The sequence below is a fragment of the Protomyctophum parallelum genome (genome assembly GCF_964188405.1).
Source record: "Protomyctophum parallelum genome assembly, chromosome: 4".
Taxonomy (NCBI): domain Eukaryota; kingdom Metazoa; phylum Chordata; class Actinopteri; order Myctophiformes; family Myctophidae; genus Protomyctophum; species Protomyctophum parallelum.
In genome coordinates, this window is record NC_139700.1 from 16,407,689 (window position 1) to 16,423,843 (window position 16,155).

The 16,155-nt window shown below is 45.4% G+C and overlaps 1 protein-coding gene across 1 annotated transcript in view; it reads right to left on the bottom strand.

Annotated features, from left to right (window-relative positions):
- hgfb (hepatocyte growth factor b) overlaps positions 1 to 16,155 on the bottom strand; it is a 32,498-nt gene that overhangs the window by 538 nt on the left and 15,805 nt on the right. Inside the window, exons 8-18 of the mRNA XM_083763488.1 lie at positions 13,777 to 13,942; positions 13,038 to 13,174; positions 10,481 to 10,574; positions 8,453 to 8,589; positions 7,810 to 7,839; positions 7,442 to 7,547; positions 4,685 to 4,759; positions 2,336 to 2,485; positions 2,094 to 2,200; positions 1,517 to 1,659; positions 1 to 100 (exon numbers count right to left, since the gene is read on the bottom strand). The exon at positions 1 to 100 is cut by the window's left edge and continues 538 nt beyond it. Of these exons, the coding sequence (XP_083619614.1) occupies positions 1 to 100; positions 1,517 to 1,659; positions 2,094 to 2,200; positions 2,336 to 2,485; positions 4,685 to 4,759; positions 7,442 to 7,547; positions 7,810 to 7,839; positions 8,453 to 8,589; positions 10,481 to 10,574; positions 13,038 to 13,174; positions 13,777 to 13,942 (1,245 nt within the window). The remainder of the gene's footprint in view (positions 101 to 1,516; positions 1,660 to 2,093; positions 2,201 to 2,335; positions 2,486 to 4,684; positions 4,760 to 7,441; positions 7,548 to 7,809; positions 7,840 to 8,452; positions 8,590 to 10,480; positions 10,575 to 13,037; positions 13,175 to 13,776; positions 13,943 to 16,155) is intronic.

Below are 16,155 nucleotides of genomic sequence, written 5' to 3' on the forward strand. Positions count from 1 at the left end.
CGGGCTGGTTGGCGCGCGCACAGCCCCTGCCGTGGACGCTCACACCCATTATGACCCTGATCTCGCCGTCCTGGCACACCAGAGGGCCACCATAGTCCCTCTGCAGCAGATGGGAGAGCAAAGAGTATGTATTTTGAATTAGATGAATGGAGTTAGGCAAATATATATAAAGAATAAAGATAGATGGATTATATACACCCGCTTCGAATGTTATCAACCTATAATCACCAGTATGTTTTTATCAAGACAATTTCAATGCAGCCAGAATGGACATTTCCACATACTGCCTATACCGCGAGTAGGCGACTAGGAAATGCGGAAGTGAAACTACTGCCGCTGAAGTGAAAACATTGTGAAACTGACTTACATGGCCGGTTAAGACTGATATGAAGTTAAGGGAATTACGTGGCCGGTTAAGACTGATATGGAGTTAAGGGAATTACGTGGCCGGTTAAGACTGATATGGAGTTAAGAGAATTACGTGGCCGGTTAAGACTGATATGGAGTTAAGGGAATTACGTGGCCGGTTAAGACTGATATGAGGTTAAGGGAATTACGTGGCCGGTTAAGACTGATATGAGGTTAAGGGAATTACGTGGCCGGTTAAGACTGATATGAGGTTATGGGAATTACGTAGCCAGTTAAGATTGAGGTTAGGGTTAGATTTAACCATTACGGTTTGTAATAGTCGGACAACGCAACCAACACCACATCGGACAATGGCTGGCAACAACATTAGTATGTATGTCCATGCTAGCTGCATTGAATGGTGTTGATAACACCTGATGACGGACATTAAATATGGAGATAACATCCAAAACCGCTCATATTGTATATACTGTAGGCTGCTGGAAGTGGTGCAGAAACAGGATAATAATACACCCAGAAACAAAACGGCCATGTTGTTTTTATGATCTCAGTCACCCTAATCAGCTGAGTGTGAATCATTCTTTCCCAAAACAAGAGATGTCGGAGCCAATTTCCTAATCTGTCACGTTATTAAGGGTCAAAAATCTACAAAATTGACAAAGAAATCTATATTGTGGATGCAAAAAAAAAAAAGAAACATTTGTTGAAAGCTTGCCTAAAAAGATTTGTTGCCCATGTGCCAATGTACCAGGAGCACTGACCCTAACCAAGATACTGACCATGGCTGGCCCAAAACAAATTGAGAAACACTCACAGAGCTACAACTTCAAAGGTATATCATAATAATAGCGACCAGACGCTGACAATGAACATGTTTCAATGTTCTCATGTTTTCTCTATTCTCGTATTAGCCAGATAATTAGCAATTAGACGTCCGTCGAAACATGCTCAGTGTGATATCTAACGTCTGGGGCACATCTATTGAAAAGTGACGGACCACCCCCTAAGAAAAGAAAATTATAAAATTATAAAAAGTGTGACAGAATTGACCAAATACAGAGGCAAACCAGAGACTTGCGTTACGCTTGGAAAATATTTGTACTTAGATAGAGGTGAGAGCTGCTCAATAAACAATTAGTGGAATTACCTCGCAAACTCCCTCGTTCTTCTTGCCCCCTGCGCAGATCTTGGTGTTGGTGATGTCGATGCTTCCTCGGTGCAGCTCTCTACACCTTTCATTGCTGACAATGGGAAGGTCAACCACCTTCAATACATCGTCATGACCTGTACCTGGAAAACATAATCAGCAGGCAATTACTACAGCTCCACCTGAACCAACCAACCAACACACTCACGCACGCTCTGTAGCAATGGCCGGCAAACTGTGTTCTCCTGGATCGGACTAGTGAGGAAACACGGGGAAGGTTGCCGTATATTAGATTAGTCGATGAGTGGCTCTCATTAGAAGGCGGGTGTAAGTGCCATCCAACCGTTTCTCTAATTTCTTTGATGATGACGAAGTGTCCATGTCTCGGAGCCATATTAGAATCGGCTCAACGGTCGTCCAAATTATTACTAAACTGGGATGACCAAATGTTTTGCAGTCCACACACTGCATAGTTTGAAAGTCCACACACACACACACACACACATGCACGGTGTATATATGTACCGTATGTACAGTATGTATAATATGTAGCTGTAGGTAAATGAAATAGCTGTACCTTTGGTCTCACCCCATCCGTACATTTTACATATCGTTCCCTCTCGGATTGAGCACCCGGCCACAGGCAACTGAATCGTGTGAACATTGTCTGCTGGGAGGGCTGGGCTGAAGACACGAAGAGAACAAAGACAACATGAAATATGTCTTTCCCCTTTGTTCTTTCAATGACAAAAACAAAGCAAAACAAACAAACACAACGTGTAAAACAAATGTGGGGTTTTATTTTTCCCAGGCACTCACTTTGACAGCCTTATGAGGGCCAGGTTGGAGCCCTCAGGACCACATATCACATGAGCAATGCTGACTTCCTGCCTGTTGGACCAATCAGGCGCTCCCTCTTGGATATCGGAGGCTCCCAGCCAAACGCGATACTCGCTCAGATCGGGAACACTGCATCACAGTGCAAAGAACACAACCTTATTAACCCCTGTGGAACACTGCATCACAGTGCAAAGAACACAACCTTATTAACCCCTGTGGAGCAATTAGCTCCCAGATTGATAACTTACTATAAAGAGGTAGACACTGGAACAGCAACACACACACACACACACACACACACACACACACACACACACACACACACACACACACACACACACACACAGTGCGCAGAGACTAATTTCCCTGACGGTTTAAATGATGATGTTGTAATTTACTAAACGACCGTCTGAAATTAAAATGAAGCAGATGTACATCTACAAGTATCAGTATAAACCGCGCTTACAAATCTAAAGCAGTTCAATTCACCGTAATTAGTTCAGTCAGACAACAATTAGAAAATCAATGTCTTGTTGTGTTTACGATGGAGAGAGTATTTTTCCGATAAGTGTACCCCCAAGGTAGCCACCACTTTACAATGCTGACAACGGCATGGGTGTTTACATTATTTTATGCCTAGAATCATTTGCCGAACTCCTGGGACTTTTATATGGGACAAAGGACTCTGACATTCTGACAAAATGTATGTATTTAAGGACTCCGATGTCTATTATCAAGTTTCTGTCTGAAGTTCTGAGCTGGTGTATGTTTGCACTTTTGGTACAAGTTGGCTGTGAAGTCATGTATGTCTACACGGGAGACTATAAAATGTGACCCTTCTGGTGTCTCCAGCAGACAACGCTGATGAAGGCTTGAATGCCGAAACGCGTTTGTTGTGCTGCTGCTCTGCAGCGTACCATGCCAACAATTAAATGACTTAAAAGTGCCTTCAAACGAGAGTTCCGACTGCGCACCCGGTACAAAGTTGGAGACTAGTTGGAGACAAGTTGTGCAAGCTACTAACTTGATAAGAAGCCTAGAATCGTGACCATAGAACCTTTGATTCTGTGAAAAAACATATAATTAAATTGAATATTTAATCATATGATATTACATTTAATAAATTAATATTATATATTTTTATTAATTCAAGTTTTCACAGAATCAAAGGTTTTATGGGCATGATTAACCATGATCCTGGATGGCTTGATTCTAGGCTTAAAATAATTGATAAAACTATTTTTGTAAATCTATGGGAAAAATGAATGACTTAATAACGTGACAGATTAGGAAATTGGCTCCGACATCTCTTGTTTTTGTGGACCCAGAAAACCACGCCCACTGCTATGCCCTGTACCTGGTGTACAACAGGATTCACACACAGACACAGATATATCCTGTGCATTTATGGATAGATACACTATGTTGAAGCAAATGTTTAGTAGGGGCACCCCTTTTTGTCATACCATAAGAGCAGCACACAGCTATAAGGATATTGTGTTGTAACACATTAGCTTCAAGAGGAGAACGCAGAAGACATAACAAGGACATATGAAATATGAAATATGAAAAGAACAGTGTGTGAGTGACAAAGCCTTTGTTCAGACTGCAGGTAAAAAGATTTGTTTCTCAAATGTGATCTTGACAACTGACTGTCCAGTCCATTATTTGTGATCAGATCGGATTGGTGCACCATCGTCCACCTATCTGCATTTGGTAGCTGTAGTAACGAAGTGATGACGGGCATGAGCAATGCCAAACATAGCAGATCCCCAAGCTCACAATACGTCGCAATGCCACACAATCTGAACTTGTCGCACATCTTCAGAAATCTGATTACAATCACATTTCAAACCACAGGAATGGGCTTCAGATCTTATTCGCCCAAATCAGTTTACATGTGTTTTTGCTGCTTGATAAGACTGGATCATTTTAACCAATCTGATTCCAAATTCCAATCTGGATATGCCTGTTACGGTCCTATGTGGCCCTAGTGGTGTTTTGGTCTGTGTATAATCCACTGTTAGTGTTTTCCAGTGCTGATGATGGATGGTGGGAGTGGCAGTAGAGATTGGAGGCGTGTCGTGGAGATTGTGACACACCTGGGCCTCATCACCACCCAGTATAAAAGGAGAGAGCGAACAGCCCACAGGCTCTCTTTTTGCCATTGTAACAAACACCACATGCTGCTGAGACCCTGTTTTCTGTTTTCCCAGTGAAACAAATACTAGTCAGACAAAGTCACTAGTCTGACAAAGTTGACAAAAAAAACATCCGATTTGGACTGCCAGTCTGAACGTAGCCAAAGATAAATGGGAGAGAATTTACCATGACGAGAAACACTGGCGGTCAGTGAGGACCCACTTCTCTCGTATGAGGGAGCCGCCACACCAGTGCATTGACCTGAACGAACACAACACATTATTCATCGAATTAAGTGGCTCACCACTGTGGAGTACAAGCATCTGGACAATGCATCTCTGAAGAGAGGCTAACAAACATTAATGGGTGCATATACTGTAGATATCGCAGCAGTGCAGTTATTTTTCCACCACAAGCCTTGTTTGTGGTGAATTACTGCTGAACCATTGCTCTTGTTATTGGAGTGGAACTGGTTGAAAATTAATTAATTTAAAAAGAAAAACATCAAATTAATTGGCAGAAATGGCAAGTTTTATATTGTGATGAACGGACTTGCTGTAGTTCAGCAAAACACAGTAGAAATGATGATCTAAATCTCATCTGTGGGTCATTGTACAGTATTTACTTTTATTGTGTGTATATGAGTAAATAGCAAATCTAAAATCATTTAGTAGTGATTCCCCCAAAGTTAAAACACCAACTGCTTCATCTCTCTCTCAGCTAAGGGGTCCCTCTCTCTCTCAGCTAAGGGGTCCCTGCTTCAGCTCTCTCTCTCAGCTAAGGGGTCCCTGCTTCATCTCTCTCTCTCAGCTAAGGGGTCCCTGCTTCATCTCTCTCTCCGCTAAGGGGTCCCTGCTTCATCTCTCTCTCAGCTAAGGGGTCCCTGCTTCATCTCTCTCTCAGCTAAGGGGTCCCTGCTTCAGCTCTCTCTCTATCTCTGCTAAGGGGTCCCTGCTTCATCTCTCTCTCTCAGCTAAGGGGTCCCTGCTTCATCTCTCTCTCAGCTAAGGGGTCCCTGCTTCATCTCTCTCTCTCAGCTAAGGGGTCCCTGCTTCATCTCTCTCTCTCAGCTAAGGGGTCCCTGCTTCATCTCTCTCTCTCTCAGCTAAGGGGTCCCGGCTTCATCTCTCTCTCAGCTAAGGGGTCCCTGCTTCATCTCTCTCTCAGCTAAGGGGTCCCTGCTTCATCTCTCTCTCAGCTAAGGGGTCCCTGCTTCATCTCTCTCTCTCAGCTAAGGGGTCCCTGCTTCATCTCTCTCTCAGCTAAGGGGTCCCTGCTTCAGCTCTCTCTCTCTCTCTCAGCTAAGGGGTCCCTGCTTCATCTCTCTCTCTCAGCTAAGGGGTCCCTGCTTCATCTCTCTCTCAGCTAAGGGGTCCCTGCTTCATCTCTTTCAGCTAAGGGGTCCCTGCTTCATCTCTCTCTCTCAGCTAAGGGGTCCCTGCTTCATCTCTCTCTCTCAGCTAAGGGGTCCCGGCTTCATCTCTCTCTCAGCTAAGGGGTCCCTGCTTCAGCTCTCTCTCTCTCTCTCAGCTAAGGGGTCCCTGCTTCATCTCTCTCTCAGCTAAGGGGTCCCTGCTTCATCTCTCTCTCAGCTAAGGGGTCCCTGCTTCATCTCTTTCTCTCAGCTAAGGGGTACCTGCTTCATCTCTCTCTCAGCTAAGGGGTCCCTGCTTCATCTCTCTCTCTCAGCTAAGGGGTTCCTGCTTCATCTCTCTCTCAGCTAAGGGGTCCCTGCTTCATCTCTCTCTCTCTCTCTCTCTCTCTCTCTCTCTCTCTCTCAGCTAAGGGGTCCCTGCTTCATCTCTCTCTCAGCTAAGGGGTCCCTGCTTCATCTCTTTCTCTCAGCTAAGGGGTCCCTGCTTCATCTCTCTCTCAGCTAAGGGGTCCCTGCTTCATCTCTCTCTCTCAGCTAAGGGGTCCCTGCTTCATCTCTCTCTCTCAGCTAAGGGGTCCCTGCTTCATCTCTCTCTCTCAGCTAAGGGGTCCCTGCTTCATCTCTCTCTCAGCTAAGGGGTCCCTGCTTCATCTCTCTCTCAGCTAAGGGGTCTCTGCTTCATCTCTCTCAGCTAAGGGGTCCCTGCTTCATCTCTCTCAGCTAAGGGGTCCCTGCTTCATCTCTCTCAGCTAAGGGGTCCCTGCTTCATCTCTCTCTCTCAGCTAAGGGGTCCCTGCTTGATCTCTCTCTCAGCTAAGGGGTCCCTGCTTCAGCTCTCTCTCTCTCTCTCTCTATCAGCTAAGGGGTCCCTGCTTCATCTCTCTCTCAGCTAAGGGGTCCCTGCTTCATCTCTCTCTCAGCTAAGGGGTCCCTGCTTCATCTCTCTCTCAGCTAAGGGGTCCCTGCTTCATCTCTCTCTCTCAGCTAAGGGGTCCCTGCTTCATCTCTCTCTCAGCTAAGGGGTCCCTGCTTCATCTCTCTCTCTCAGCTAAGGGGTCCCTGCTCCATCTCTCTCTCAGCTAAGGGGTCCCTGCTTCATCTCTCTCTCAGCTAAGGGGTCCCTGCTTCATCTCTCTCTCAGCTAAGGGGTCCCTGCTCCATCTCTCTCTCAGCTAAGGGGTCCCTGCTTCATCTCTCTCTCAGCTAAGGGGTCCCTGCTTCATCTCTCTCAGCTAAGGGGTCCCTGCTTCATCTCTCTCTCAGCTAAGGGGTCCCTGCTTCATCTCTCTCTCTTTCAGCTAAGGGGTCCCTGCTTCATCTCTCTCTCAGCTAAGGGGTCCCTGCTTCATCTCTCTCTCAGCTAAGGGGTCCTTGTCCTGAAAAACCTTGAATTGAGGCCCCATTATGAAAGGTTTTCTGAAAAACGTAATTTATTTATTAAATTATTGTTTTTATTATTATTTTCACAATGTTGCTATTAGTATATAGCAACAACCACACACAGAGGTGTTCCCGGGTTGAAAAGTATAACAACGTATTAGCTAGGTATTCCAGGTGTGTTGCCTTACCCTCTCTGGATGCTGACCATCCAGCTTCCACCTGAAATGCTGACTGGACCTCCTCCCACGATCCTGGTCCTCTTATGGACAAAGCATGGGAAGGGAGACAGTTCACCTGGAAGACAGACACATGCACCCACAAGCATGAGCAAAGTAACCCAGTGAAAATATATCACCCCATCGCGATAGCTTTCTTTTAACATTTCTCACTGAAACATATTTTGAGTTGAGCAAAAAATAATTGCTTGTTTGAGCTCCTCCAACACTTTACTTGCGTTACTTGCCCAGCAGCGTATTAAATAAAACAATGCCGACTGCTGACTCATGCAAAGGCTCACAGATATCCAGACAGTCTGGTGGGGTGCACATAAACTCACCCGCTGGAATCATATTCTGTGACGCTTCGCCTGCAGTGAGAGGGACAGAGAGAGAGAGAGAGAAGACAACTGATGGGCGACTGAGCATCGATTCAGATAAGATCAAAAGTCACTGACATGCGCTGATGCTCCGCAGCACCACATGCATACGAGGAGTCCAAGGGCCGACAAAAATGTAGACAGAGACAGACATACAGACATAACACACGCACACACGCACACGTTGCCTCTGACCCTTGCCCCATGTGGGAATGGTTAGACGGACCCCCACATCTTCCTGATGAGTTGTGAATCTCCTCTGACACACACTGACCTGATAGTGTCGACAGATCTACACACACAGCCGATAAAGTATGTGTGCATGGCCTATGTGCCTATATGTGCCTCTGTGTGTGTGTGACGTGTGTGTGTGTGTGTGTGTGTGTGTGTGTGTGTGTGTGTGTGTGTGTGTGTGTGTGTGTGTGTGTGTGTGTGTGTGTGTGTGTGTGTGTGTGTGTGTGTGTGTGTGTGTGTGTGTGTGTGTGTGTGTGTGTGTGTGTGTGTGTGTGCAGAGATGGAGTGAAGACAGATCTACTACACTGTTGGATTTACAATCCACGATTTGAGCACACAGTCAATCCTGGGTGCGTGCGAATCAACTCACATGGTTTAACGTTGCAGTAGTCCCAAGGTATGGCAGAGTTATTGGTGTAACACCAGGGTCCGTGTTTGTCTTTATCAGGGTTTCTGCAGTAGTTCCCCTGGCCCTCCAGGTCAGCCATCAGCATGCCCCTTTCTCCACTGGACGGACACATGCACGCACACACACGCACACGCACACGCACACACACACACACACACACACACACACACACACACACACACACACACACACACACACACACACACACACATATAAATGTACCACACAGACGACTATTTGCAGTCATACTCGAGCAATACCCGAGACAACAACACGAGACCATAATCATATTTTAGCCGATCATACCAATTACTAGATAACCACCGCTCAACGAATGCCCCGGGAGCACACGGGGAACAAGAGGGAGCTCGTCGTACGGCACGCACGCACAATTGCTTTAGTGGAGGAAAATTGAAAAGGATTTAGTACCGATTAAGCGCCATTAGTATTACCGAAGTTAAACCAACACAGACGGCTATGATATGTGCTCCTCCAGAGGAGAGCATATACAGCTGTGTCTTCTCCCTCCCCCCTGGGCCGGGGGTGGGGGTGGTGATTCCTCTACAGGGGGAATTACTCACTGACCTACGCACGCACGCACGCACGCACGCACATTCAATGCATTTACATGCAGATGTATCCCACACATGGGGGAGGATCGAGAGCAACTTTTTGGAAAAACCACAAACTGGATTTCTGGGGCGATAACATGGGGAAGGAATTCTCAAGGAAGGACGAGAGAGAGAAACGGAGAGAGAGAGAGAGAGGGAGAGGGAGGAGAGAGATTGCCGGACACTGAACGTGCACATCATTGGTTGCTGCATGACATTTCCACATGTTTGTGCACTTTAGTGTCTGTTGTGTCTCTAGCAGCTACCATAAACAACCCCTCCTGTGACTCCCTCGCCCTGATCTCTTGACCTCCTTGGGCGGGGAGCCAGGCGGCGGAGCTGATTGGCTTTGAAGTGTTCGGAGGAGGGAGGCGGGCGGCGGGCGGCGGGGGGGGGGGGATGGGTGGGGGTGTGTGGATGGCGGGAGGGGGAGGTCAGAGGTGAGGCGTGAAGTGTATGTTCTCCCTTGGCCGAGTTATCACTGGGCCGTCATTCCTGTCGAGTTAGGTCATCCTCCAGAGAAAACGCGAGCTCGGCCGGGCCGTGCCGGCCGGGGCCATTAGGGCAGCGAGGAGAGAGCTAGGCGAGGAGTCATCATCACGGCACCCTCAGGACTTTCCCCTCTCTCTCTCTCTCTCTCTCTCTCTCTCTCTCTCTCTCTCTCCTCTGAGAAACACCAGGGCCCTGCATGCCGAAACCTCCATTATAGCAACAATATAACTTAACTAGAGGTCAATTACGGGTTGCCTACTGCATGCCTATACGCCACCGGACTGCAGCGCCTCACCTCTCAGGTTCAAACACATGGTTCTATGGGGGGGGGGGGGACACCTGCAGTCACTTCTGCTTAGTATATTGGCAAGAGTTATTGGACCTCCAATAAGACACGTTTTGGTCTTTTTTCCCCCCCCATCTCTTTGCCTTCTTCATTGTACCTTCTTGTATACTCTTTTTGGGGGAGGGGTTGGGTGGGAGGGGTTGTGTTTGTCTTGTGGGTTTGTTTATTTGTATATAGCCGATCTAGATAGTCGATCGGCTAGTTTGGTGCACAACTATACGTATATAAATGAGACATTATATCCGCAAAATGTTTGAAAGAAAAGCATTCTGACTTTATTTATAACAATGGGTAAAATGCATATATATATATATATATATATATATATATATACTGTATGTCTGGGAAATATGTGCAGGGCAGTGAATGTACAATTTTACACTATATGTATGCTACAGTATGAATATGGTTGGATATGAACAGAATATGAACATACACTGTACAAAATGCATTCATATTATGTTGTATAATATTTATGTATGTGGAAAACAAATGTATGGAGAGGTGTACACAGGAGTCAATTACGTAGCCTTAGCTTACCTGTTGCTGTGGTCCCTCCAAGGTGTGCAGGGCAGGTTGGACCGTGTCCTAGCTTGCTTCCCTCTATAATTCTCTCCAAAGCCCTCGTAGCATTCTGGTGCAAACAATAACAACACAGTCACTGTACTGTACACACATCCCTGCAGAAACACATCAGAGTTACTGTACACACATCATGCTGTGCACGGCATAATAGTCGTTACTCAACCCATCATGCACAAACAGGCAACACACCACAACAATACGTCTGTGTGGACTATACACAGTATTTGTTTTACTGTAAAACCAAAGTGAATAATAGGCAAAGAAAACTAAAGAAATTCCTAGAGCCCAAACCGCCGTGGCTGTCATTATCTCTAGCTTGCTTCGCTGGGAGCCCATACAAGCCCACAGCAACGCTCCATAAATACAGTATATGGTCTCTGAAATGTCCATCACTCTGCTTCTCATCTGCCTGTGGGAAACGTGCTGCTCAACCCTCGGGAGTATAGACCACAACACAACCTCCGAGCATGAGCTCGCAATCCCACGGCAAGCCCACACAGGCTCAGATAAATGTCGCCGGGACCCCCTGGAGAGATTTAATTTAATTCTGTATGTTGAGCTTATATGTGGATGCAAAGTCTCTTTCACGTCCATGTCTCGATCTTCCTGCCCCGGGAAGATGTCCGCCCGGCCGGCGCTAATGGGCCTCTGGGCGCATCCTCTGTCCTGTCCTCACTTCGTCCAAGTCCAACAGTGGAGCTATCATCAGCTGTCAGAGATGGTTTGTGTGATGTGTGGGGTGGTCAGTTATTCCCACAGTCCAGTGGGTTCAGTGGGTTCCCCATAGGGAAGGAGGGGAAACATCATCTCAGACCAATATGATTGGTGACTCGGTTAACGGTTGGTCAGATCTGCACTGCAGGGACCGATGTGAGTGAACCGCAGGGTACAAGAAATACAGTACAGTGTAGCCATGTTGATGACCCCTCCATCACCAGTACTGTACTGTATACTGGCTGAGTCAATTCTTTCCGGAGTGTTTTCTTAGTTTTATTTTATTTTTGTCACGGTCCGTGACGTGTTGTTTTCTTGTGTACCCTGTACTTGGTTTTTGTTATTGTTTTACCTTTCTGTTGTGTTCCTGTGATTTTGAAGTATTGTGTTTTCCCTGTGTCTTAGTTACAGTTTGAGTTTCACCTTTAACTTGTGTACCTTTTATTTTGTAGTATTGTTTTGTGCCTTCCTGTCTGCCCCTGTAGTTCTGTACCTGCTTTGTCTAACCTGTATTGTGATTAGTCTTTGTTTTACACCTGTGTCCTCTTAGTCCCCCAGCCAATCCCTGTCTTGATTTTGAGTTTTGTTTCACCTGTGCCTAGTTAGTCTGTGTCTATTCATACTCCCCTGTTTGTTCAGTGTCAGTGTCAGTAGTGTTCTCCTCGTGTATCCATGATTTAACTCCTAGTGATGTACTGTATGTACTTCAAGTTCCTTGTGGCAAGGTTTAAAAAAAAAAATTGCATTGAAGCTCATCTGCCTGTGCCTATCTGTCTACTATTGGGTCCTAAAGCTCCTGCCTTTGCACTTTGACAATTTTATTTTTCAGTGGGGCCAACATTTCTCAGTTTTATCCAACTTGTTCACAGGCTATATATACATACATAATTTTGGACTGATGAAAAGAGAATCAATCTGGATTCCCCCCAAAACAACAATTCCTCTTTTGGGACTAAAGAGGAGTGGCAGATTGGCAAGCAGGCAGTATAGAGCAGAGACTACAGTATATGCAGCAGAGATTTACAATGACTACACCACCTCTCCCACGCTCTAATAGTATGAGCGCTAGAATCACAATGAGGAGATGAGATGAATGTACTATCTTGTTGTTGTTGTTCAGAACACCCGCTTTGAATGTTATGTAAGGCATAATGTATAGATTTAAATATTAACAATGACCAGCTAGCTTACATTATCCCACTTCATACATTAATTAATAAATTGAATAAAGTATTTCCTTCCTTACGGTAATGAAACTATTCAAAGTTGGCCCACGCAGAGCGCAACGAGTCGCCTCGGAAAACAAGGAAGTGAGTGTTGATCAAATGGAATACATTTTCGGGTACTGCATCGTCTATTTCTCGCTTCAAATGTTTTCAAAATCATTGTTGAGAGCAACGTTTAGTTGTAAATTACATTGTGTGTGTTTGTTTACATGCTGAAAATAGTTACATATTAGACAAACGCACTTTGAATGGAAAATATAGGGGATAAATAGAATTAGTAGGGCTTTTTATTGTATAAAACTTTGTAATAAAGGTGATGGTGCAAAACACTCTTGAAAACAAAGTAGGCCTATTGCATTTTGGGTCATTTTATGTCAATCAAGTGAAGTCACCTTAATTCAAGTGGCAGATGCCAAAAATATAGTTTTTGATTCATATAAATGATACGTTTAGGGGCATGTCATGTGTTCTACTTGCACAGCCTGTGTGATCTATTCCTAGATCACAATCTACCTGGGCACCCCTGATTTAAAGGAACACTTTGTTCAAATGAGCGCAGCCGTTTCTCTCACCATCGTCAGCCTGCGTGCTCTGGACTCCACACTGAGGGATGTTGGTGCAGAACATCATGCGAACTCTGGGGTCAGTGGTGAAGCACCATGGGTAATCCTCTCCATCTGGGTTCCGACAATAGTTCTCTTTCAGGTCTCTGCGGAACACACAGACATAGTTATACTGTGTGGCCTCTGTGCGTGCGTCTGTGTTTCCACATTGACAGAAATAGAAGCAAAATCCTGGAATCCTGCATGAATATTCATTATTGCTGGAAAATGGTTTTCCAAGCCATTGAAAAGCATTTTCCTGCAATAATGAAATGTAAGCGGCTGTGTTTAAGGCTGTGTTAAAGATGGGGTGTCGTGATTTGCCCCCTAAAACATGATCATCAGATTATACTAGGAGGAAGAGTTCTTCCAAAAAAGTGTACAGAAAGTGTTAAAATTATGTTTGTATGTGGCCACACCCACCAGTTCATTAAGTATGCCTGGTTGTCACTTGTCACCATAGCCCACCTGAACTTAAGCCTCGCCCACAGCTGCTGTTGTATGATAATGTGGAAGGGGTTAGGGTTATGATGTCACTAAAATGGTGCTATTTCGGTTAACAGCAATTATATATATATATATAGTGAACAAACACTGAACTGATATATGAACAAACACTCTATAGTCTATAGCAATACAAGAAAACGTTTGGGTTTTGATAAAAAATATCACTAACCCTAGCATGCGTGTGTGCTTGCATGCGACTTACTTGCAGTGATAGCTCTTGGACGTGAAGGTGTGGTTGTGGGGAGACTGGGAGTCCCAGCGCTGGCAGGTGAGTCCAGTGGGTGTTACATCAACAGTTCCCCTGTAGCCCTCTCCTCTGCCATGGAAGCACTCGGTCGTCTCAATCACATTGCTTTTCACAGGTGTGTCTGTCGATGAAAGAGAGAGCATGATGCATGGGGCATTAGCCAAAAACCACAACTTACAGTTCATAGTTCATTTTAAGATTATTTCAAAACCACTCTGAACCACATGCCAGAGTGAAGTAGCGGTTTTATTATGAAAGCTATTAATATGACAGCTCCCTCTAGGGGTTCAGAAGCTCTATAACTGGATTCCACTCCAGTCATGCCTGAAAACTATGGAAATTCTTGGCCGATATAAAATATATATTATATTATAATATTATAATTACAATTTAGCCGATAGCCGACACTGAAACCGATATATGTTTGTTTTGTTTTTGTTGTTTTTATTTCCCCCTTTTGTGCCAGGGAAACAAATACATCTCCAATACAAGAAATACATGTTCAGAATCTACAGCTTGGTAGGCTGCAGATCACACCTACACACCAACATTAAAGGCTTTCATCTTTTTAACTTTGAGTGCCCGGAAACCATATCTGCTCTACTTCTATAATCTCTGCATGTAAGACTCTGCAGGGTCCGAGCTGCTGTATTCTCCAAAGCGGCAACATGTGAGAGTTCATTGACCGCGAGTTCATGAATGTTACGCATGGCCTGTGCATGATAATGTGTGAAGTTCCTAGATGTTATGGCCCCTAAACCAGGCCATTCTTTTTTTCTTCTCCGGCCTGTACGCTGCATCTAAAAATAGACGTGAGCTGGTTATGGCGGTAAACAAAGTGGCAGGGCCTCGACAAAGAAACACTTTGTCTCTGCGTCTCTCTCCGCCTTGTTTTGATTAAGACCAACTGGGTCGTAAACTTGGTCCGTTACCAGCAGGCAGGCGCCCGTATCAGAACAGAGAGAGGCTGAAAGACCGAGCAAGAGAGAGAGAGAGAGAGAGAGAGAGGGGAGGGGGAGGGGGAGGGGGGGGGGGTGGTCATGCAGATAGAGGAAGCCACAGATGGGCCAACAAGAGACAGAGATGCATTTGACAAAGACAGATAGATAGACACTGGGATACAGGGAGAGAGGGACTGAAAGACATGGAATGGGACGGGTGGAGAGACTGGCGAGTGGTAGAGAAGGGAAGCAGAGCACGGGATGAGTGAATCACTATAGCTCCAACATATATGGAGGAATGCCATCTAATAAATTCGGTGCCAGGACTGCTGCTGATGACTGTAACAGGCATGGGCCACTACCAGACCCTGCAGAGAAGGGGGATCTGAGCCCAACAACAACACTGGCATTTTCCCCGGTCCATGTTCCTGGAAACCGCAGTAGCTGTTTCACCTCAATAACTCTTCCACATCATAGGGTCGACGAGGGCAGCCCTGCTACCCTTTACAGTGATGTAAATAGGTTTTCAATGTAATGGGTCCCGGGACCTAGGGGAGGTATTTTAGATGGGTCCCAGGGACATTTGTGACCATTTCTGACTGAGGATATAAGTCATTGATTTTGTTCTGAAAGCAGGGAATCATAGCTTTAAATTGACATGTTGTTTGTTCAGTTTGACCCAGCAGTTTTGGAGATATGGCTTATCGAGTAATTTATTGCAGTGTTGAGAAAACAGGCTTGAAAGGTTCACTTCTGTGGACTCTAACATTACACATACAGTAGCTACATGTTTAAGCATTTATTTCATATTTACATGCCAATTTCAGCTCTGACATTTATTTCAGACATGCTCTAGTATGTGAAGAGTCTGCCTGTGCAATCAACTCATTTTGGATAAAAACAGTCTCCTGAACAGTTAGTGTTGCCGCCATGACTGTCTCAGTATCAAAAAAGAGTCACATTTCATGAGTCCTACTTCAACGACATTAGAGTACAGTACTGAGTACAGTATTGCAACCCAGGAGCCCCGGAGGGTGACATGATTGCATCCTTTCTCTATTTAGTGAGTCTATAAGGATGCAGGATGCCTTAAGGTGAACAAGCGTGCACACAGATCTATGAGCACAGTGGCCATGTTGGCCCGGCAGAGGGGCGGAGCAAAGAAAATACGCTGTAGAGAGTAGAGACATTCATGCACGGTCACATGCACACACACAAGCACACACACACACGCTCCACTTGTCTTACACATGGCTTACATGACACACTGCGACATTCTCTCTAGTCGTGGGTGTGAAGAGCGGTGTAAGTGATCTGCTTGTAGCGCGTGTGCGTGACCCCGGTGTTGTGTCTAGCGCGTATAGCAGAACGTTTATACACAGCAGTAACTGAG